This window comes from Haliotis asinina, chromosome 12 (assembly GCF_037392515.1).
Source record: "Haliotis asinina isolate JCU_RB_2024 chromosome 12, JCU_Hal_asi_v2, whole genome shotgun sequence".
In the NCBI taxonomy this organism is placed as follows: Eukaryota; Metazoa; Mollusca; class Gastropoda; order Lepetellida; family Haliotidae; genus Haliotis; species Haliotis asinina.
In genome coordinates, this window is record NC_090291.1 from 50,200,712 (window position 1) to 50,226,109 (window position 25,398).

A 25,398-nucleotide genomic window follows, 5' to 3' on the forward strand; every position below is an offset into this window, starting at 1 on the left:
TCCGGTGATCTGGATGTATTGGTATGTGAAAATAGGCATCTTGCAGGTCGAGGGAAATCAGATAGTTCCCTTTCTTCAAAATGGTGCGTAGCAGGTTGACTGACACCATCCGAAAGTGGGGTGGTGGTGACAGAAACCGGGCATTGAACTGTTTCATGTTGAATATCAAACGAAGTTTATTTGAATTCTTTTTTGGCACCAGAAATATTGGGGAGTAGAACCCTGGAGTAACAATGAGTGGGTCGAGCTGTTCTACAGCATGCTTGTCCAGAAGTGTCTCTATGGTGGCCTGAAGAGCAAACTTTGATCCGGAGGATAAGTGCGTTGAAGAGGAATGACTGTGAGAGGGGGATTCCCGACAAGCGGCATCTGATATCCGTGAGTGAGAATCGCCGAAACATATGGATCTCTGAGAATCTCCCAGTTGGGTGCAAACTTTCCTAACCCACCGGTGAGTCGAAGATCGGGACGATTGGGGACGGTAGGACCAAGTCGGGCAGCAATCTCTGTGAGTCACTGCTTAGAGGTGCCACTTCCAGTGTCGGGACCTGTCTTGGTGGGACGACGAGAGGCGCCCCCCCCGGGAAGGTTTTCTACTCCTGTTCCGTGTTTGGATAAAGGGTCTGTCACGAAAGCAGTGTTTCAAATCTGGGTTGGTTGGAGAGAAACGAGGCGTTCTGCGTCGTTTCAATGAACTTTGCAGCTGAGATTTCTGCATTTTCAGTAATTCAACAGAGACCTGAAAATGAGTGTCCTGATGCACCTTGTTTGAAACTTCTCCAATGTTACCACCAAACAGCATATCTGAGGAAAAAGGCTGTCTAAACAATTCAGCCTTGAAGCGTTCATCCCAAGATGAAATGTTGAGGGGGCCTCTCCTGCGCACTGCAAGTACGTACCCGAAAAAATGGGATAATTGGTCTAGAATGACCTGAAACTGGTCTAAGACCAATGCCATGCATCCCCTGATATAAGCATCTTGGTCAGTATATGCGTGATCAACAGCTACAGCAAAAGCATCCACTGCCGAAATAGCACAACTGATAAAGGGTAGTGTGCGACGAATAATCATATCCATATGTGCCAATTCCCTATCTTCCACAAAGAAAGGTGAAGCAGCGCGTTTGCCACATAGTGTAGAAATATCCTCGTCAACTGATGGAGACGAAGCCAACACAGAAAACCCATGGCCGTGAGCAATGGATGGCATAAACTTGGGTGAAGACAAACCATGATGACATTGATTCCAAGCTACTGTAATAGCCCGAAGCATTGTATTTAAATCTGGCCCTTGAGAGGAATCCTGATTAGGATTCCATGATTCAGGCAGAATTGTCGCCCCCGTCATATGATCCGAATCAGTTTGACGTGAAGGAGAGCGACGGTCCCTGGAACTATACCGGCGTCTGGATGGGGAGCGAACTGGTGAAATCAAACGAACCATAGCATGTTGACTAGTCGGGGAGACAGAAGGATGGGATGACCTAACTCGATCTGGCGATCTGGATCGATTAGTAGAGCCTGACTTACCATGCCGATGGGATGATCTTGAGCGAGCAGGTGAACCTGAACGCTGAAGTGATCCAGTCCGGGAAACACCCCCAGAACGCTGATGCGAATCACATAAGTGGCGTGAATCGGGATGAGCTGACGAATCAAATTGATGAGGCAAACCAGTTCGTGTACTTGAATCAATTCGATTCCATGACTCACTTTGTCTAGAAGCCGTGGTTCGAGACACTGCCTCACTATGATTAAGTGAAGCCGAACGGTGTACTGAACTGGTTCGGCGATATGAAACATCACGGAAAGGTGACCCAACCCGTTCACCCAAACCTGTACATGGTGAATTGAAACGGCCATGTGAATTGATTCTATCTGGTGAATTGATTCGACCATGTGAACTGATTCGATGTGGTGAATTGATTCGGCCTGGTGAATTGATTCGATCTGGTGAATTGATTCGGCCTGGTGAATCAGTTTGGCGACGTGAATCCAAACGGGAGGAAGTGCCTATACCACCATTTGAATCAATACGTGTTTTAGTATGATCAATAGAAACAGACTGACGACCAACGCCACTCTGCTGGGGTGAACATGACCGCTCAGTCGATCTACGAGGTGGATTCGCGACAAACCTGTCAGGCGATCTAGACCTACTAGAACTTGAACGTTCCGACGAAACAGATCGATGAATCGAGCGTGATCGCCTTGAATGACTTGGAGAAACGGAATTATTTTGTAATGCAGGTGATGCAGATCGGTGAACCGAAGCGACTGTTGTCACGTTTTGAGACGAACCAGAGGCCCTAGAAACCAAGAGAGTAGACCGCAGATCAGGGGAGACAGTAGATACTAAAGGTTTATCCATAACAACTACCCTAGAGCCGACCTGAGACGTTGAGCCAGGTGAAGAATGCGTCCCCAAAAGCTTCCGAACATCTTCCGAAAGGTAAGAATCTGAAGAAGCGTCCAAAAAATCCTCCGCCTCGGAGAGCAGGGATTTCAAACGACGAGGGGTGAGGGTACGACGATCCAGGCGTGGTTTCTTGGTAGGAGTGGGGCCTTGGTCAGCAGATGCATTCCTAGCTCTATCTGCAATCCTACAAGCACAAACCCGCTTATAAGCCTTGAAATCTTCAATTGATAAACCTGCACACTTTCTCCCAAGAACATTGACCCACACAATCAACACACGATATGTGTGGGTCCAAAGTAGAAAAAATAGTTTTACACTGAGCGCAAAACTTACGCTTCTTGTTCGGAGGATCTGTTTTCCTCATAATACAAAACAACTCAAACTCTATACAAGAACTAAGATACGTCCACTCTGTCGTGCGACAAGAAGAAGAATGATCTCTCTGAGGTAGTCACGTGGGTAGATAGGGGAGCATGCTGCATGCTCTGCATGGGCTAAGGGACCCGTCCTGTAAGGAGAGCAGCCTAGGGAACATGGGCATATGGACAAGAGAGGCCTACAGGAAAGTTCTAATTCGCTCCACTCAGCGTCGAAGCAAGAGAGAGAAGTGCAAATCGTGAGATAGGATAAGTTTAAAAATTAGGTTTTTAGTCATCAAACATAGGAACAGATCATATGCACAGTGACAGTGACAGCATTCAACATAATATGTCACTCTCCTACCCTTTGATTGGCAGCAATCTGGGCATGTAGATCACTGAGGTTGTCAGCTAGGTTGCGAGAGCCACTGCTTCCAGGAATTTTCCCAGGGTCCATAAACTTCTCGATCAGAGCTGTTGAGTGTTTAGGGAAAAGTGAGTGAGTCAAGATTAACAGTTTTGTGTTCAATATTTCAGTATCACAGTGTGTCATTTCACAAGATTAAGTTAAGTAAGATTTGCATGGGTATCAAAAAAATAATCACATAACATATTAAAACCATTCTGAATCTACGTTACGATGAGCCAACACTTTAGCCATTTGGCTACCCCTTGAATTATCGGACACATGTGACTCACCTTCTTCCATGAAAACTCCCTCCTCTACCACTTTGAAAGACATGAACACTGCACCTTCCTCCTCAATTGACTTGGAGTTGGCAGGCATGGAGCCCGGAGTAATCCCCCCTATATCAGCATGGTGGCCTCGACTTGCTACAAAGAACACTGGCCTCTTCTCGCCTTCATAAAATACCTGTTCAATACAACAAAACTCATTTGCATGTACACTAACACCTCAATAGCCTGGACCCTGTTCATCCAAACTCTTAATCTAGAAGAAGCTACCTTGATGAAACTTTCACATATACACAAAGGGACATTACTCTGATGAACTACGATTCGTTCACTTAGGAACACACATTTTTCAGCCCCAATAAGACTTCAGGGTTTCTCATGAAATAATCTGAACATAGCTAATGACAACTTGAGAACTGAATCATGTTGAAGCCATGAGACACAACCTGGTGTTCCTTACCGGAGTGATGACAGTGAGGTCAGGAAGATGGCTGCCTCCAGCTGAAGGGTGGTTGCTCAGGATCACATCTCCCTTCCTGAAGTTGTCACCTAACTGTCTCATCTGAAAACATCAGACACCTAGATGGCAAACACACGTTTCAATATAAAAAATTGGATGAATACTTAGTATCCAATGGCTACAGAAGGGCCAGAAGCAGAAATATCCAAAGGGGATCATTATATTTCGGTATGTTTTTGAATTAAAAATGATAATAAAGAATCAAATTTCTGAATTTCTGAATAAGCATGTTAGAGATATGGTGAGTCATCTGATACTGTACACTGACTCACCTGAAATGGTACACTGACTCACATGATACTGTACAGTCTCCTGCATGGCTCCCAGGAGTGCACTGATTTACCTGATACTGTACATTGACTCATCTGATACTGTACACTGACACACCTGAAATGGTACACTGACTCACATGATACTGTACAGTCTCCTGTATGGCTCCCAGGTGTGCACTGACTTACCTGATTCTGTACATTGACTCACCTAATACTGCACACTGACTCACCTGATACTGAACTGTCTCCTGCATGGCCCCCAGATGTACAGGGATGTGAGGGGCATTAGCCACCAGCCCACCATCAGGACCAAACATTGCACAGGAGAAATCCAGTCTTTCCTGTAATCACACTTGCACATTCAACAAAGTCAAGAAATGACATGAAATATAATGTTACCAAATCGTCATTTTCAAAAACAAAACTGTTTCTGTTGGAACAATGACAGCAGAAATATTTATAAGTCAGCAGTAAACGGAAACTCTAACTGAAAAGATCAGTCCAATGGAACTTCAGTATCTAATGCCTCTTTGAATGAGTCTTGTACAACTATCTGATGTGATGCAGCTGAGTATAGGCCCATAGCTACTGACCTTTATGTTAGTGGAGATGGATGTTCTCTGTAAAACTCTGAAACCAAACACAGTAGTGACTGACCAACCCTGTGTGACACTGCAGTACACATACATCAGTAATGTAATGGATCCTGTTAATGTTTATGAGATTGGTTCTGAACTGAATGACAAAAACAAGGCTTAACACAGCAACTAAAACTTACTTGTCTACATACCTAAACACAGCAAAAATAACCTGGTTTCCGCAGTGCGGAAACCTGATGGAAAGTGGACTGAAACTTAAGTTTCCACCAAGAATCCAGTGAGTTTCCGTTCTTTTACACTGAGTTTCCGCAATGACGGAAACTGTCAATTACCCACTTTCTAAGGGTTTCCGCACGGTATCCGTTACCCATGCTCCAACAAGTTTCCGTTGAGTTTCAGTTAAGTTAGAGATCCATCAGGTTTCCGCAGGGTTTCAGTCACCAAGACTCCATCAGGTTTCCGCAGAGTTTCTGTTGCCAGAAAACTTTCCACAGCATTTCATTTACTCGGGTTCACAGGAGTCATTCAATGTGTGTCATTGCATATAACATTCTTGTTACTCCTAGTTGGCAAAGACAATATAAGGAGTTTGTGTACAATCATCACGTATACATAAAGAAAAACAAAAGATACAATAAGATTCACTGTTTTATTTTCAGACAAATATGGATCAAACATTTATCTAATAAATAATAAAAAGATATAGCACTAGAAAACAGATCAATATTTGTCACTTATGACAAAAATATTTCTAAAAACATGCTATAACAGTTGCATCCCTTGACTCCTCCTGCACCTCCTCACGCTGACACAGAAAAACACACCCCAGTCAGTCAATGCTAAACATATAATAACACACACCATGCAATACAATACAACAATGAAATAAAATGCAATAAAGAACTTAGGTTACATTGAAAGTACAAAAAATGTATTTAAAGTAAATAAAGGTCTCTTGGAAAATAGATAAAAATTAAGATTGAATAAAATTGTATTAATTGAAATACAATCAGAATATCAAAACTATTAAAGTTTTACATTGAGAATAATTCAAATTTAGTTGATCACAGATAAAATTACGTTCATGTGATCGATTAGCTATTTACTAGCCCACTTGGGCATCCTTGAGCGGATATCTCTGTCATTGTAGTTGGATGCCGCATCCTGGTCTTCATGTTGGCCTTAGCTTTGGTGGTGGCGTTGAAAATTGTGGCTGAGTCCAGTGCAGACATCTTGAGTTTAGATTCCCAGGTAAAGGGGTAAGAGAGCAATGAATTGGCATCTTCTTCATCACTCACAACTGGTGAAGTCATTTCCAAGGTAAGTATAGTTGAAACCCTTTCCTTTCGTCGATCTGGCCAGTCAATAGTTTTCAGGCTTTTCATGCGCAGTGCAATTTTCTGAAAATTAAACAAAAATCAATCAACAGATAAACCATAATGCCAAGATGGATTGCAAATTATTAAAAAGGAAGTGTCGTGAAAAATTATTTACTTCATTAATCACCCCAACACAAGTTAAGCAGTTCATCACATTTAATGACATATCCCATTTTCTTATGGACACACAATCTGTTGCTCTGAAGTGACATGAAGTCACTGAAGTGTAATAACATGTTTATATATCACCATTAACTGACTTGATTCTTATGTTATGATTTATGAAATTATGATCTGAATCATGTGTTACATATCTTAAGAATGTAAAAAGCAATAATCCGTAAACAGTTTAAATGTATATTTCCGGAACTTAGAATCTGTCACACATTGTAATGAGAAGAATTGTTACATGTTATTATTCGAATAGATATACTTACGGATTTCATTCTTTTTGGTTTTTTTGTTTTTGTTTGCTGCTGTTCTGTGTGACACTTTCTTTCCGGTTTCTTGTCTACTGAGATCATCAAGCCTGTTCCGCCACTCTACACACTCTACAAAGCGCTTCTGAAAATAAATGTTTAAAGTACTATACAGCATGTTTCACACATTTTAGTTCATCTGTTAGGCAAAGGTATTTATATATGCCATGCTGGCTTGGTTACTGAAGTTAACATCCATAAATCTGTCTTTACACTATTATTTAAATCATTAACTATTTATAATGACAGGCAGGTGAGTGAAAATTACCTTCACAAGATCCTATTGACCATCCTTGGTCGTGATATAGTCACTTGTTTCTTTGACTACTATATTCATAGAGTCCTCGTCATCGGCTTTACTGAAATAAAAACAAATGTCATTTTTCTTGCACTTCATTCAATCATGCATTCAATACAATGTCTATTAAAATTAACGATCGTCAGTGAAAATTATACAACCAAGTAAACTGCAGATTTATAACTTTGAATACATATATTGTTCTGAAAGTTTACCATTTTGTAGTTAAATGATTTAAAATAACTTCCAAAAAGGCTAACCATCCTTTGTGTTATTTCGTGCAAATTCTATGTACATCCTGTTTGCCAAAGTTATGCAACCGGTAAGTGAACAACTGACATAAAGATCATGATAAAAGAAGTTATATCACATGACATAACCTTGCAGCAATTAAGCATTGTAAAATCAAGGGGTCAGTTTGATGGCAATTTCACACAGGTGTAATGTTAAACTGATTTAGTTTACCGGCTATTCAAATCCATTTGCAAATGATACTTTCATGTATTTTTCATTTTGAGAAAACGTACGTAGGGAAGTGAATTAATGAAATATTCAAAGTGAAATTACCTAGTAACATGAGCACATACCTTCGATAGACAAGGGTGATCCTCCAGGAGCAGTCGTGTCCAGATTTTTCTCACAACAGCCTAAAAGATTAAATCAAATACGTTAAATATAACAGGTATATATATATGATTATGCTCAACACGTATGTATTAAATTATTGAAAAATTACATGAAATTTTAAATGTATCCTACGCAGAGCTAACAGTTTCTTATATGAATTTAGTGTTTGCCTCAAATAGTTCAGAAACACATCTGACCCCTCTGAGCGAATTTGGGGGTAAACAATTTCATTTCACTAATGATCCAGGATTGCATTTAATAAATTACACCGAAATGTTGCCATTGTAAAAGCCCATAATTTTTATCATTCTTTAAAATATATCTGAATTGGTGAAATACATCTTGCAATACCCAGTAAACCCATGAGTGAACCACTACACATGGCGGATCTTTTTGATGCAGATCGTAATTCATCCCCACACACACACCTTTTGTACAAGTGTTAACCGAGTTGCAACGCTAAAATTTGCAAACTATTAACAGGAGCACTAAAATCAAAAGTCTGCCCCTTTAAACTTAAATAAATACTTGTGGTTAGTACTAAGATAGTTACTTACAAATACAAGCTTGGTGTATTCTATACCATGTCGATCTATTGAAATGGAATATAAACAAACTTATTTTTCAGGCCTATTTTACTTAGATTTAACGATAACATTTAAAAATAATACCAGCGAAAATATACATTCGCGGGATAAACTTTATAATCTATCCGGATTTCTGTCATTAACGCAATATTTCTTTAAACGTTATTTACAATAAAATACCCTCGGTCTTACCTGACACATCCGAGGTACTCCGAGTTGCTCGCATCCGTTCTCTGCTTTCTTCTCCAAGTCGCGAATTCTTTCGTCGAGTGCTTTTGGGGGAAAATGAGGTGGCCATGGCAAAGTTTACACGACGCAGCCATCTTATGCTTAAAGTTTTGAAAAATAATTGCTAGGAAAACAAATTTGTTCCTACCCGCCAAACAAGATGGCGTCTCGCTAGCACTCACGGGAAATAGACAGTTTTGTCATTGTGTTTTTTTAAATAAATCTAATGTGACCATTTGACAGTAGATTTCCTCGTTCTACAACAAAAGAGGAAGGTATACCCTGTTGTGAGTTGTTTTGTTAACAATTAGATAGTCTCGCGTGGACGTGATCCTGTCGCCATTCGTTTATTTGTTTACATTGCCGACATCAAAGGGGAGTGTGAAAAGTGGAATTCAGCGGATTGAATGTAAGTACTCAAAGTGACATCAGTGAGCAGTTATGGTTTTAGCAGTCTTTTCATCGCATTAGCGTCACTGATTGCTTTTTCTCAGTGTCAAACATCAATATGTAGACCTTGTGATTATTAACAGTGATTAATTGTGAAAACATGTTCACCTTACTTTAACATGCCCGAGCGTCATGAGTCCTACTGATTTAGCACTCATGGGAAACTTTATTGTGGCAAATAAGTTATTTTCTAAAATCCTGTCAGGAGAAGGTAGTATCCGGATATATTTCTGCTGGATGGACCCCCCCCCCCCCCCCCCCCCACGTACCATGTAAGTAATTTACGCACTGTGCTCACAAAATTGTTTGTTCTTTTCAGTTATACACCCAGATGTACTATCCCTATCTACCCTTTAAGTTAACTTTACTACTATTACTAATATAATTTGGTGATGTGTCACGATTTCTTTGAAACCTTAATTCATTTGTCAATGTGAATGAAGAATGAAGCACAATCCCACTGACCCTTTGGCTATGATTTGTACATGCATAATTTCTGTAGACTATTCGTGGCACTTTCTGCTGCAGGGACACAGTTCTTTGTGGACATTGCGACAAGTAATTGTCAAGAAAAACAGCCTAAAATCACGAGAAATACGTTTCTGAAATATGGTTGGTTTCTACAATATTTGTTTTAACATGGGTACCCAGAGATATTCCGCATATATGTCTTCGTTATATCTATTCATATAATCTGTACTCCAGAAATATTTCAACCAAGTCACATCATACATTTATTAGTTCATCAAATTATCTAGTATCTTATGTTCTGTGTCAGTTCTGTGTATGCAGTTGTACCAGTTAATCAGTTTCATGGTTTGATATTTGTTTTATAAGCATTAAAACCTTGTCCATCAGTACATGTTGCATGTGTTAGCCCTACAATGCATTGACATTATCATCACACCTCAAGTTTCATATTTCTGAAAGAATCGTTGTGTCAGTTATTTGATTTACAGATATGGATTGTGGACCAACAAACTCGGAGAATGATGCCCGGTAAGGGAATCTCTTTTATAACAATATTATTCATACAGCTTTATAATGAAGCTGACACTATGTTAATACATACAACAAACCTTTTTGACCTCACTCAAAGTGTAACTGTACATGGATTCAAGCATAATATATACATATATATTTAAAATTCCAGGAGAAATACGGCTTTTCTGTCCTCACTGCCAGACGTCTGTTTAAAAAAAAACACGTTATCTCCATCTCCGTAACAAGATGTTTGTTAGTTTGTAAAGATTTTTCGGGTGAATGACAAATGTTTCATCAGGTTAGTCATCAAAGAATTTTTAGATTTCACTAAAAATCGAGTTTGCACTGTCACTTTGCTATCCATGTTTAATATATTTAATGTATGTATCATACATGTAACTGTAATAACTGAAAGTGAGCAAATGGTAATACGTATTTAATATTTGTAATACATGTTATCTGCATTATCATATATATTGCTGTGTTTCATTCATTGAATTGTCTCTCAGTTGAATTGATGATTCAAACTGAATGTCCTTTTCCTTTCCAGACACTGACAGTGACCAAGATATTAACAGCACATTCAAGGTTTGCGAGCTATTACCACCACAATGTGAGAGCCTGATTGATTCGGATTCAGATGTTTCGCCAGATATTAACCAGGACTCGCATACAGCAACAAACATCTACAGAAGAACAAAGCACTTTGTGTAGTGACTAGCTCGTCTTCATTCAGTGTGCCAACTTCCTGAGCAATGCTTGTGTGCAGAGAATTCTGTTACTCTTCTCTGAGCGCCCCAGTTTCTTAATACAGCGAATTGTGTACTACTGCAACTGCCCTGTTGCATTAAAATGTGAGCTTTTCTAAGAAATGAAACAGTTGGATCATAATATTTCCAGCGTTTGTTTTTTGTTCAAATAAATATGTAATAAATATAACAAGATAATACAACATATTTCAGCTTTCTAAACTAAGCGAACTCTCATTGTCATCTTCCTTGTACAGAAACCTAGCGGAAACCTACATTACCCAAGATCCACAAGGTTTCCGCAAGACCAGAAACTTACTCACTCCAGCTATAAAGGTTTCAGTAAACTGAAACTAAATGGAAACTTCCAACTACAGTTTCAGTTGACGGAAACATGACGGAAACTAAGACTTGTTAGTTTCAGTTGTGGAAACTATGCGGAAACTCTCATTGCGCGTTTCCTGAAACTGAAACCTAGCGGAAACCTACATTACCCAGTATCCATCAGGTTTCCGCAAGAACGGAAACCAAGTTATTTTTGCTGTGAAAGTTTAATAACTAAACATATTTTAAGAAAAGTATGAACTTATTTCTAACTACTGTTACAAGGAGTTAATGCATCCTGTTAATGTTAAGGTGACTGGTTCTGAACTGATTGACAAAACAAGGCTTAACACAGCAACTAAAACTTACTTGTCTACATACCTAAAGTTTAATAATCAAACATATTTTAAGAAAGGTGTGACCTGATTCCTAACTACTGTTACAAGGAGTTAAAAGTGGTACTACCTGCCCATCTGTTCAGCAATACTCATGAATCTGTGTGAAAAGATGGACAATTGTATCGCATCCAGCTCAGTTCCCACAGACTTGTGAAGGCCTTCTCCTATCTGAAACAAACATAACATGTATCTTTGGATACCTTACGGAGATTTCCAAAGACTCCATTCGTAATTGAAGAAATTTCACGGAATCTTATTTTGAACCGCTGTTAGATTTTATGCAAAGCATCCAGTATACAAGAACTGATAGGAAGAAAACAGAAATTAAAAATGATAGAAATTAAAGAGAAATTACATCTATATTGTGTCTCAATGGATGCACGATAATTTTCTTCGTACCAAATTCTTGACAAAAACATCCCTGAGAAAATGACAAATCTTATCCCACAGGACATTACAGATTTTATTGCTTCATATGACCCTCACCTGTAAAGACCCTTGAAATAAGTATTTGGGACTTTCTGAACCTGTAGTATGTCAAGGTAAATCATTGAACTATGAAAATCAATGAAATCTCTTTCTTCCATCAATTTCTAGTGTGGCAGCCTAGTGGTTAAGCGTTTCCTCGTCACACCAAAGACCCGGGTTCAATTCCCCACTTAGATATAATGTGTGAAGCACTGGTTACCGGTTTCCGCTGCTGTGATATTGCCAAAAGTGACGTAAAACCATACTCACTTACTCCATTACTTTCATCTATTCCAGTTAGTTAATGGATTATGGATTAGTTTTCTGGAGTTTTCCTTTAGACGTTTTATCTGAAGCTCAACAGTGTGTGTGTGTGCATGTGTGGGTGGGTGCATGTGTGTGTGTGTGTGCATGTGTATTACTGTATGTGTTGGCATGTGTGTGAGTGTGTACGATGTTTGTTTATGTCATAAAATGAAAAAAGAGGATTAGTGCACCAACAATGTAATCCACATGCCATCCCAATGCTTTGATTTGGTAGGTAGTTAACCTAGCTTACATTCAGCACCAACCCAAGATTAATGAGATGTTTACAAGCTGGTACATGGAGGGAGACCTACCACTATCTCAATGTCCCCCTGCCTTGTGATGGAAGCTGTACAGGTGGGCTCGATCAGCACAGTGCTGGAAGAATACGACACTGTACAGAACAATGGCAGAATGTGCTGCACAGAAGAATAATGAGATGATATGTAGGTCAGTATGCTGAACAGTAGGACAATGTTTCAAACAGTAGGACAATGTGTTGAACAGCAGCACAATGTGTTTAACAGTAGGACAATGTCTTAAACACTTGGACAATGTCTTAAACAGTAGAACAATGTCTTAAACATAAGGACAATGTATTAAACAGTTGTTGGACTGACACAGCCCTTAGGTTTTACTGAAGGTTTAATGGCTCCTGTGTGTACCTGTTGACATCTGTGATAATTGCTGGTCCCTTGATCACATGACCAGAGGTGATATCATCCATGTGGTATACTGAGGTGTCATGGAAGCCGTCTTCAAAGAAACACTTGGTCACCTGAAGGAAACATTTAACTTTGAAAGAGGAAGATACGCAATGGGGTTGGAAAATAAAACACAGAGTTGTTGTGTATGTAATTCCACATTCAGCTATATTCCAGTTACATGGATTGGAGATTCTCTAGCCTGAACCAGACAGTCTTGTAAATGATATCATTAGCAGTGACTACTATCTACCAAGTCACAAAGCTAGACCATCCAATGCATTAAGTTGCCAATTATAATTAGGATGGCTTACTGTCCACAAGATCATGTAATCTGAATCTACATATAACTCTTGAATGTATTGTAAACATGACCACACCACAAGGTCATAGAAACTCTCTGCAAGAAGAAATACTCCAAAGAAGGTCAGTGAACCCTGAACAAACCTGAAAGTTTAGGAAAAGATTGCATTGCTTCTGAATCCAGTGACAACACCTTTCAATGAAGTTGTTCAAGTCTTGACCAACTCAAACAATAATAACCAGTGACAATTTCTATCTTAACAAAAACAAACTTACACATTATACAAACATTCCTTTCACTTTTAGACGTTGTCTGTGAAGACACTAAATCACTGAAAGAATTATAAAATATCCTCAAAAGTAGACAGGCTGTCAAATCTTCCAGAACAGATATGATACTGGAAGTAAAACTGTTCATCTTGGGTTTGTTGCTGGCATCTTATATGGTCAAAGTGTATACGTAGTCTGCAAATGATTCTAGTTTACAGAAAACTGAGATACTACTCAAATTCATTTATATTGTGCCCACATGGTACAATGTGTGAAGCCTATTTCTGGTGTCCTCTCCGTGATATTGCAGGAATATTGCTAAAAGCAGCATAAAACTCACTCACTCACTCACTCACTCACTTACTTATATTGTGAGCATCAGACAATCTGCATTCAAGCATGTTGATATATAATAATGTGTTTTTCATGGTTTGACATCTATGGTATAATTTAGTGCTAGACTGACACCTCATAGCATCACAGACTCATTTGAATTTGGGAAAAATTAAAGGTCACATGCAACCAAAAAATCAAACATAATTAAAACACAATTATGACTTATTCATGACATATAATATACATTGCTGCTTGTAAAAATTCAAATAAACAAAATTATAAGCGTACAATCACGATTCAAAAGTGCAATATTTTTTACTTGACCTTACTTCTCTCGAAACGAAGTCCTTGGGAGACCGAACCCAGGCGTAGCGGGTGGATGTGCACTCAAGTGTATTTCACGTTGCATGTGACCTTTAACAATCTCTAACAAGGTGACTGAATGGATAGGACAGTTGGGCTCAGTGATGTGTATGACTGCTGATCATCATATCTTGGTTGTGTGGATTGGTGAGGATAATCACTCGACTGTCCACACATGAATACTTACAGATTACTATACCTGGAATATTCTGTAGTGCACTATTTAATATCCATCAAACATCATAGCAATATTTTTGCTCAAGTACTTACAAATGCAAGTGCATTGTAAACCTTTCATATCTGAACTGCGTGTGGTCTCTCACCATTCTGGGCTTGGCATCACCAGTAGCAACCTTGGTGGAGACATCAGATGCAGCATGTGACCTGCCGACACCTCGCACACGGATGTCATCGATGATGACAGCCCGATCCTTCAGTGTGAACCCAAACTCTGTGTTGTACCTGCAATATCATGGACAACAATATTCCACAATCTTAAGAGATGGATAAAAAGACAATTCCTTCAAATAAGTTACTAAGTGCGATAACCAGTAGATTTCACTATTAGCCATCACTATTTGTATTTATATACTCAACATTTTGTAAAAGAAAATGAATGAAATTTAGAAAGACTTAATAATATTGATCATGGTGAGTTGATGAAGGTTCATAACAAATACGGAAGACAATCTGAAGCATGTGTGACAGATCAAGGAACAAATTATAGAGAATCTGGACACTTAATCAGTTGTTCCTGCTAAGGGCCAGAACTCTTCGTCTCCTGTCTGTACCAACCAGTGAATGTGTTTGTTTGGCTTGTTGCTTAATGCCACACTCATCAATATTCCACCTACATGGCAGACCAATGTTCGAAATAGGCTGACAGATCTAGGTTCATACTATGTGTGACATTAACACTATCAGCAGATCCTGTGAGGCAAGGGATATAACTCTGTACATATCAACACCTACCTGTTAAGGAAAGCTGCCTTGAAGTCTCCGTAGCTGCTGGAGTTTGACATGGCGGGGAAGGCCTCGGCTGAACACATTAGGGCACAGTCGGTCTTCTGGTAACGGAGATGCAGGAACGGCTGGGTTTCAATCTGATGACTTAGCAGAAATATGGAGTGGGTGAGTGAGTTTAGATTTACACTGCACTTGGCAATATTCCATCTAAATGGCGGCAATCTGTAAATAATTGAGTCTGGACCAGACAATCCAGTGATCAACTGCATGAGCATTGATCTGTGCAATTGGGAACAGATGAAATGTCAACCAAGTCAGTAATCATGGCCATCGATCCCATTAGTCGCGTCCTCTGACAAGCATAGTCATCAGCAAGGATATGGCACTAACAGTCCAAGAAATGTAATCTGGGGCAGAGAAATGTTCATGACAAGATCCCTTGTCAAAGGTTTTCCCATCTAAGAGCAATATCCCAGCTGTACCATTTGCTATTTCCAGTCGATTTAACAAGACCCAAACCCTAGATAACTGAATGCTTTATACCATACTGACTGGTTTCATGAAATAAGTGTTTGACTTTGTTCATAATCTTCCCTTGGCACCAGAACAAGTTTAAATTTTTTCCCAAAGATGAGTATACAGGAATCTTAAGTCCTTTTCCACACCATGTCTGTGTACTGTACATATATTACAACGAACACAGTTGCTTGTGTAGCAAGGTTAGGTTAGGTTTAAACACCAATCAAGTATCGCTAAGATAACCTACTTCTGAAAACCTTGGCTCTTCAGTTCCTCTCTACATTCATTGGACAGGGCTTTGATCCGGTCATCAACATACTTGAAAGATGCTGCAAACATTTTATAATGAAATATCAAATTATATTCAAGGGAGGTAACAATACCACTGCATTATCTCCCTTACTATTTCTCATCATCAAACTCAAGCGAACAAATACAGACATCTCCTACCTGATGTGTACTCCTTGGCACAAGGTTCCTGAGCTTCATGTACAACATCTGCCAGGGCCATACCATAGGCAGACAGGATACTGGCATATCTGATGTAGATGAAGGTAGTGAATGAACAGAAGTGATTCGACATATTTATCTTAAGGGTAATACACCAGTGAAGAATTAGTTTTAATGCAATGATGTGGTTCATGTGTTCTTTTCCTTCATCAATAAACTTGCTCCATTTCAAAAACTAGTCTAACGATACCCACATCCTCAACATTTGTCTCAGGAAAACATTGCTTTATGAAATGGACTGAGTGTTTCAAGTTTTGTTATCACAACAAGGTGCTACAAACATTTGGCTACAGCTACCATTTCCTTTGGAACTGCTCTGAAATATTTGTAGTTAAGAAATTTCAATGCAATGTGATGTGGATCACAAAGTGTATGATAACATCACCCCTACTGTACACAATTATTACTGTGAATTCCTTTCCTCAGGTGGAGGCCATTTCTAAGCTGGAATTAGGTGACTGTGTGTGTTTCAAGTCTGTACTCACTTGTGTATAAACACGCGGGTCATCCCTAGTGACCGTGCAATGGCACATGCATGTTGACCTCCTGCTCCGCCAAAACATGCCAGTAGGTGGCGCGATGTGTCATGACCTTTGGCCTGCAATGTGCATGACATGACTGATAGTTACACACTGCAATCTACTTTTGTCAATTCTCTCCATGACACATGCACTCTACAGGTGTTGTGAGGACTAAAGCTATGTTGGAAAGGTTGGGAAATGCTCCTTGCCTTCAGTATCAACATGATGAATTAGACACAAGATAAAACACATATATGATACATGTACGCCTCTACGTAGTGGATATTAAGGCACAGATGAAAAAATGCACTTGAGGGGGGACTTCACAGGAGGAAATTTTTGACGTTTTAACAACATTTGTAAACATTTTAAGTACAAACTGTAGTTTTGAAATAGGGACTATAATTATTAATATAGCCTCAACCAGAGACCATATAATCTATTATATGGTCTCTGCCTCAACTAATCAAATATTATGATTATTGAATGGTACATCGTAATTACTCATATGCCACATTAAGTAGAGGTGGTATGAATGATCATATATATATGAATCTGAATATGAAATCTCAACCATTATTAAATAATTGCCAAAAAGCATTTTCCAAGCTCTTCTGGCTATGTTTTAACATTTGTACATGGTGAATGCGAAATGATGTGATACTGGGACAACTTATGATTAGAATGAAATAACCCATATGTATCACCAAAAGTAGACAATCAAATCTGGACCAGATAAACCAGTCATTGATATTTTGAGTCTCAGTGTATGAGGACACACAATCGACAAGTCACCTAAACTGACCCCTCTGATGCATGTCACCTGATCTTTATTTGATTTTCCTAATCATCCTTTTCTAACCAAGGCCCCCAAGGGATCTCTTGCATAGGAAATATTCACATACAAGCATGGTTTGCCATCCATACTTATACCCTTCTTCTCATATGAATTGTAAACCAAAAGTCACTGTCTCTGTAATCTGATTGGTTGAAAAACATAATCAAATGGTATTTGATTCCTGAAAAATGCAAGACTATTCTCTGCATATTGACACGTAGACACATTGCAAACAATTGTTTTGTTGTGTCATCAACAGTGGTGACGTCGTTCAATTCATATTGTGACGTGAAGTCAGATAACGTCACAAATGAGCAGCTCCAGATGCTACCATGGGGACCAGCTGAAACAGCCAGCTGATGACACTTCACTGCTGCACCCATACTCGATGTAAACAAGTGCAGAGAGTAAAACCCTTTGGTTTACTTTTTTGTTTACAATGTCGATAATTGGCCAACACATGATGTTTATCTCCTAATTCTCATGCTTTTATTGATTTTTAACCAAAAACCTACTGCTAATGTAACTTCACTGTACTTTTTGCATAATACATGTTTCACTTAACACTATGTTAATGCAGCCCACTGTGGACTCATCCAACAGATGACATCCTAACCTTATAGCTTGCTGACAGAGTTAACCACTTTGGTCAGGTAGACATCCCAGGCATCCCATTTCAATTTACAAGGCTCCTAGTTCAAACTTAGCATGGGACTTGGAAACTCCATAATATCAAGAATGATAAAACTTTGTAAATTTTTCATGGATATCTCACCTCAGTAAGTGCTCTGATAGGTCGACACATAGTTTCATTAGCAACACGGATAAATCCCATAGCAACCTCCTCCACTGTCATTGACTTTTTCTTGGCATCTCCTGGCTGGGACGACAGGAAGTCATTCACCTGCCAGTCAGATACAGGATAAATACAGAATTTCTTAATGTCAACATCTGATGTACATAAAACTTCCAGTAATACGTACAACAACATCATTCATTAATCTGGAAATTCATCTGGAAATTCATCTTCAGATGTAGGCTAGTGCATGTGCAGTGCATGACGATGAAATGGATTCCACGTACAGCTGCACATGTCTCGCTCATAAGACTCTCACATGCTTTAAACATTGCTCTGCACTTGATCACGGGCAACCTGGGGCACCTTCGCTCACAATGGCAAGCACCATAGGATGGCACTTATACATTCTAATACTGGTCAGTTGTCAGGTCGGTTCTCAACTTATCCTTGTTTGCCAGTAGGGCATCTGAATAACTGAGTCTGGGTCAGAAAATTCTGTGATAAAATGACATACACTAAAAAGCAGGTGTGACCATGTCACAGAGCCTGGTCACCCTATCCATCACCTCGTATTACCATCTAAGGTTCCTTATTCAAACCCAAATCCTCAAGGCACCTGAAACATGCAGTGAACTCTACCTCCTGTGTCAGCTTGGTGAAGGCTTGTAAAGTGGAATGCTTGTCAAGAGGCTGATCTTCTTTCTCACCGAAAATACTTGGAAAAAACTTGGGCAGGATCCGCCCTAGACACAGGTTGGCATCAGTGATAGTCAAAGGACCCCCTGTAATGTTTAGGTACTTGTTACAGAACAACCCAAACAGGCAATGCTAAATAGGCATACATTGGTAATGCAGATATCCCCACATGGCCTGTTACTGGAATTGCTGAGGTGACTATCAGGGGCAGTTATTGGAATAGCCAGGATGTACAGTACTATATTGCATTTTGTAATGTTAGGCAGATTCATTCAAAATATACTTTTTGGGAATGTGGTAAAGTTTTTGAGATATCATACTCGAAAACATCATTATAAGCACTAATAAGATAGATGGGTCATGAGTTTGAACAATACAGGGTAAAACAAAACAGAGTTTTAGAGTTCAGTTGGTAGTGTTAAACATAGTGGGCTCTGTAAGTACGAAAACCTGATGACAAGAAGGCTGATCCTACAACCATTCATTGTGATCTAAGTCTGACCTTTCTTGTAGCACACAGGTCCCGGATGAGCTCCTGCAGACTCAGGTCCCACCACAAACATCCCGGATCGGAAAAACAACATAGAACCTCCACCAGCCGCCACAGTGTTGATGTCCAGCTGGAGAAAATAGTGGAGACAATAGTTGAGTGAGTGAGTCAGTCAGCGAGTTTAGTTTTACACCACGTTTACCAATATTCCAGCAATATCAAGGCATGGACACCAGAAATTGTGTCACACTGGGTGAGTGAGTAAGTAGCCTGTGAACCTTTGGACTTCATGATTTATGTACCAAACTCCGCTCCATTCGCCAAAATTTTGGATCCACTTAAAACCAAGGAGTATTTTGCCATGCTGAGACACTTATACAACTATGTCTATATAAATAATGATGTGAGAGAGTGGGACAGTGTTAGGGAGGAAATGTACATTAATTTCAGTCTTGACCTTGACACTTTTACTGCTCAAAACCATTGTTCCATCATCAAGACAAGGATTCATTTTATCTTAATTTATTTTTTTTTTAACATAAACCAACACCATTTTGTATTAAAAGCATGAAATCATGACTTGACTCAGAAGTAATCATGATGAAAGAATATGATTGATTGTTATACATTACACCCTATAAACAAACATCCAATGAAATTACCCAGAGAGAAAACACTTTGGATGTTTGTAACTAAATTAATTTTCAGATGTTTCCCAATAGATGTTCAGAACAACATACTTGAGGAGCTTGGATGGTGACGCCAGCAGTGGTGGTTTCAAACACATGTTCAAACTGACCTGCATAGCGACTCACATCGGTGGATGTTCCTACAAATACAAAATATCTCAAGTATAGGGTTATACTGATTCACCCAGACCTTGATTCCATTCAATTTTCAATTTGATTTTTCATACAAGTAAGTACATCAGATTTCATTTAACTCACAGAGTCAGCTTTTTCAGTATGAAATCCATCGTCAACTTGGCAATGTCTTCTAGTAATAGTTCTCACTGGATAATTTACCCGGAGTCAGTCAATCTGTTTCGCCTTATTTCACCACTTGCCTGCTAAAGTTTGAGTCAAAGTATGTTCCGGCTGAGTGGAAATATAGTGGAAACCCTCTAAACTGGCATGCATTGGGACAGGCAAAATATGCTGTAACCAAATTCTAGTGCTGATATTTCGAGCACGCCAGATTGAAGGGATGCCGGTTTAGAGGGCTTCCACTCGAATTTAAATAGGTATTCAAATATCAAATCAAAATAGTGATAACGAATACTGAAAATCAGAAATAAGGTGTCAGATGAGCCTTTGCAGCTCTACTTCAGAACTCCCCATGAAATCTACGTCATATTTTGTCTTTCCAGATAATCATAAATTAGAGATTTATTCATAAATTAGAGTAGTATAGGGAATAGGGGTTTTGGCTCACTTTCAAGAAATGTCTCTACAAAGCCTTATTTAATAAATAAGGCTTTGGTTGGGACCTTAGATCTTGCTACTATTACCCCTACTACAAAAAGGTTGGGTGTCTATGAAACAGTTTACTGTGTATTGGTTGGAGGTAACACTGTGCCGTACGGTACGATCAATAATTCTTCCCTTACAAACCCCCTACCCGGCCCACCCCTCAAGTAGTACAAGTTAGGTTCGTCGGCTTTCATATCCACTTTATCTATGTTGTAAGTTTTGACTGACCATATAGGATCGGTGGCCCGCTTACGGCTATCACCCTCGTGTTCCCCCGGCTGGTATAGATACCTCACTTTGGCGGCCTATGTTATGTTTATATCGATGAAACAGTTTAACGTGAACCGCCTACGATCTCTTTGGTGTTCATAATAAAGGCTTGCTGGGCTTTTTGTATCCCCTGTTCTATGTACTTTTTTTTCTCGTCCTCGCTGATAGCAGACTTACGAGACTTGGATCGAATATCTTGTTTCATTCCGTTATATTTTTTGAGTTCAGAGAGGATTGAACGAAACTCCTCTTCTGAGATCTTACTGTCAGAGAGTGCCGTGGAAATACACTCACTCACTGTGTTCAGCTTTGCTTCGGCCAGAACCCTGATCTCGTCGTGTTTCAATGCCTTACGATTAAGTCTGCGTGATACTAACTTAAGCGCCAATCCTGCCACCCCTGCCGTTATTTCAATACCTAGCACTATAGGTGCGGCCACGATGGTAGCTAATAATCCAACACCTGCCGCCCCTAGTCCCATGCTGGTTGCCATAAGGGTAGTGTCAGCCCCGTCCACGATATTGAAAGCTCTATTATATTTTTTACATAGTGCTTTCCGCGTGTCACGGTCTTGTTCTAGTTGACGTTTCACATCACATAACTGCCTCAAGCGGAACCCATCTACGGTTTCCAGCGTCTTCGCTACTTCCTCTACGACTGGGTACAGACCCATCTATAATATATATTTTGAAAAATATTTTAATTGGGTTTCAGTTAATATTTCACGAATGAATTTGAAGCCTACAAGGGATAGATTATGATTAATGATAATAGGTGAGAGGCCAATAGACTTTTCTGTTGTAATAAAAACCCCAGGGAGGCTTATTAAGCGGTTTATAGGACCCGTGGTATCCCGTTGTATAACAATACGGCAATATTGACCTGCGTGTTCGTTATACCAGTGTATTGTCAACCCGGGTAAAATTTGGCGTCCTTTCGAGGAGTTTTCCTGGTTAAAATACGTAAAGACGACTTCTATGATGATTGTGTAGAGGTAGTTTATTTGATCAAGATGCTCCTTGGGTAAAAAAAACTTACTGCTAAATGTTAATTTACTTTCTGTGCCAGAACTTAACCCACTTTTTTCTCCAATATGAGAATCTATCGAGACTGTTGCGTTATTCTCCGTAATGAAATCCCCGGGCCAGATACCGTTATTCCTAATCTTAGAGATGTACCCCCACTTTTCTTCTTTTAATGTGATATAAGGTGAGGCGAGTGTTAAGTTGATCAGCCATTTGGGCTCTTTTAAATCTGATAACGACACACGTCTGTACACGTTGTCTTTGAAGTGCAGGATGTATAATTCATCTTCCTCACCAGGCTGATCGAATCCCTCCGTATCTCCTAGGTCGTTAAGCGTAGTGTTGGGACGATGACTGGTCATTATTATACTATTACGATATAATTTCCAACTGGTTTTCTGATAATAATTCAGGGGTGAACTTCATACCCATGAAGTGTATGTTGGCAGGCAGGAAGATATTGGTTAGTGATATCTTGTTTTCCACGATCACGTTGACCCCCTGCAGACTGGTGTTGGAGCCGATACCCACCCGCACGTAAACGTTGCAAACTTGATACTGGTGTCGTTTCACCCACCCGAGTTTGATCCCCTTCACGATCTCGACATCATTCCCCGATGGTTCCCCTAGGTAGACTTTGATGATCAGTGTTGAGTTTGCCGGCAGACTCTCTAGTATACTGACCACGCCTTCGAATTCAGACACCAACTGCAATTTCACGTTTTGTATGTTCGGTTTACTCGATAGCATGTGAGCTGCCATCGTGTCGAGTGGGCTGACGACTATGCTACGTCTCTGAGTTGGGACGTAAGCCACGAGTATGGTTCCATTGTTCACGATTTTGTTTAGGTGGTTGTCTTTGTTATCCGTGAACACGTAGGGAGAGACGAGCCTAATATTGAGAAACCAGTCGTCGTTATCGGGTAACAACACCCACTTGTCATCTTCGGTGAAGACGAGCATATATGGTTTGTTTCGGGCGACGGTAGTGCTCTCAACATCGTCTAAGTCGAACAGTTTACCCCCGAACGATGGGTATATTATCCAGTTATTATCACCGGTGTTGACAAGGGAGTACTTAGTGTTTACTGTTGCTCTTGTGGTATCTATCATATCACTTAGGGCTCCACCGGAGGGGATTTCAACGCGTTTGTAAATGTTGTTTTTCAGTTGCAAGGCGTACGATGTACCATCTACTCCGGGAGCGTCGAAACCGCGCGTGTCTCCGAGGTCGGAGATCCCGATATTGACGCATTTTTTCACTCCGGGCCCTTGTGCGCTGGTCATTTTACATGAAGCGTTAAGCTGAGGTATCCTATATTTACAGGATTATGATGTATATCTAACACCGATATTGTCAGCTCAGGTATGTTGCCCTGGGTTAATTTCTTATACTGCCGTGGTGAAAACGACTCGGTTCTACCGTCGTTGTATTTCTCAGTTTTCACCGGCACTGCTCTCAGTATAGTGGAAGGGTGACCTCCTTGAATGTTGTACGTTGTGCTCACCTGATCGAGATGAATGTACAGCTCTCGGTACGGTACTAGGTCGGGTAACTTCGTGCCTGTGACGGTTGTTGTTGGTTTTATCTCGTCAGGAGACATACCGAGCATCCTTGCTAATGGTCGGCCGAGCCTCAAAGGGTTTATTCCGTTGTTGATTAACACCACTGTACCGTTTGAGTCGTTCATCTTGAGTTCGGCTCCCAGGGGTTTGAAGACCTCGTCGTGTAGAGAGCACACGCTGTAGTAGCCGTCAGTTATCTGGCTGCGAGTTCCACTGACGAACAGCTTATTGTTGCTGATATTAATGTTAGTCCATTGCGGTAGGTAGGTGATATCGCAGAGTGCGACTTCGAGTTGACCTGACGTGTTATCGATCGCGTGCGTCAGCTGAACGGCCTCACCGCTCGTTATTCCTGGAAGTGTTATGTACATATTATAATATATGAATTATATATTATAATATGGATTTAGCACACTTGAAAATCGTGGTGAATGCAGATGGTACGGGGTTTAAAACAACCTTTATTAATATCTTTGAAAAGTATGTCGTGTACGTTAATAACGCGCAGGCGGTGGTAAACTGGAATCAAAACCCAATGCAGTTTTGGCAGAACCAACTCAACTTTGCTGTGTGGTGTGCGACGACAGGGTCGGGTGTGACACCAGACTACGGTATAGACGAACTGAGTAAGGCGGTTGTTTTGTTTCATATTTATTATCAAACGAGACGAATATTGAAGGAAATAAGTGCTCCTCTTCCTCAAGATAAAGCGTGGAGTATGACGAATAACCCCTATGATAGGCGCGCTTATGAACGTGTTTGTGGGGAGTTTGAGATTCCAACGAATAAAGACTTTCGCCTTCCTGGTGTGAACCATGGTCTCGGTATAGTTCTCGTGTACTTCTACAGGTCCGGAACATATTATGCCGGTTCTAAAGATGGTTCATACAACCCAAACCGGCATACATTTACAGGCCCCACAACGAATGAAAAGATCCATGTCAGCTGTATAAAGCAAACCAGTCCTGATGCAGCCACAGCCTGGACTAAAATGATCTCAAAAACATCGAAAGGATTCACTCGTGCTGGTACAATACGCTTGAACGACTCGATTCGAACGTACGTGTGGGCGCTGTTGGGTGCGCAGTCGATGACGCGTTCCAACATCCTCGGTAAGGGAACTGCTTACGACGCTCAGACACAATTCGTTTCCAACGTTGAGGATGCTATCAATTCTCCAGTTGATCTCCCGAGGGCCATCGACCGTTACCAAAACGTGTTAGAATACGCCAGATCGAAAGTCAATTACGTGTTCGGCGTGGGGTTGTACATGGCTCCGAGTGATATGCAACTGAGAATAAAAAAAGTGGTGGGTTATAACAACAAAATAGTCATAGCCACGGCGGACCAAAAGTTGGGTATCAACCCCGATATTAACACCCCCTATATCCCACACATCCCACCACGTGAAAAGGGTATAGTGGCGCCACCCCCGGAGTCTAAAGTTCATGTGCCCCCCACACACCCCCATATACATGTGGGGGTACCCCCCTATCAGCAGCATATTGATAATAAAACAGCCTTAGTGGTTGGTGGGGTAACTTTGGGACTTATTTGGTTAAAGATTTCTTAGCCGCTACGTACACCAGACCAGCCACGGCGACGATG

The 25,398-nt window shown here is 40.2% G+C and overlaps 1 protein-coding gene and 1 long non-coding RNA gene across 2 annotated transcripts in view; one reads left to right on the plus strand and one right to left on the minus strand.

Moving 5' to 3' along the window:
* The window catches only part of LOC137257829 (5-oxoprolinase-like), a 57,098-nt gene that overhangs the window by 12,432 nt on the left and 19,268 nt on the right, over positions 1–25,398 (minus strand). Inside the window, exons 9-25 of the mRNA XM_067795299.1 lie at positions 20,198–20,286; positions 19,470–19,587; positions 18,911–19,053; positions 18,248–18,376; positions 16,599–16,711; positions 16,054–16,142; positions 15,851–15,932; positions 15,091–15,228; positions 14,442–14,580; positions 12,808–12,920; positions 12,457–12,520; positions 11,436–11,536; positions 4,860–4,896; positions 4,497–4,607; positions 3,935–4,036; positions 3,478–3,652; positions 3,143–3,252 (exon numbers count right to left, since the gene is read on the minus strand). Of these exons, the coding sequence (XP_067651400.1) occupies positions 3,143–3,252; positions 3,478–3,652; positions 3,935–4,036; positions 4,497–4,607; positions 4,860–4,896; positions 11,436–11,536; positions 12,457–12,520; positions 12,808–12,920; positions 14,442–14,580; positions 15,091–15,228; positions 15,851–15,932; positions 16,054–16,142; positions 16,599–16,711; positions 18,248–18,376; positions 18,911–19,053; positions 19,470–19,587; positions 20,198–20,286 (1,853 nt within the window). The remainder of the gene's footprint in view (positions 1–3,142; positions 3,253–3,477; positions 3,653–3,934; positions 4,037–4,496; positions 4,608–4,859; positions 4,897–11,435; positions 11,537–12,456; positions 12,521–12,807; positions 12,921–14,441; positions 14,581–15,090; positions 15,229–15,850; positions 15,933–16,053; positions 16,143–16,598; positions 16,712–18,247; positions 18,377–18,910; positions 19,054–19,469; positions 19,588–20,197; positions 20,287–25,398) is intronic.
* LOC137258926 (uncharacterized) lies at positions 9,887–10,788 on the plus strand. The gene is made up of 3 exons (XR_010954671.1): positions 9,887–9,912; positions 10,067–10,195; positions 10,448–10,788. It is a non-coding gene; the product is annotated as an uncharacterized lncRNA (long non-coding RNA).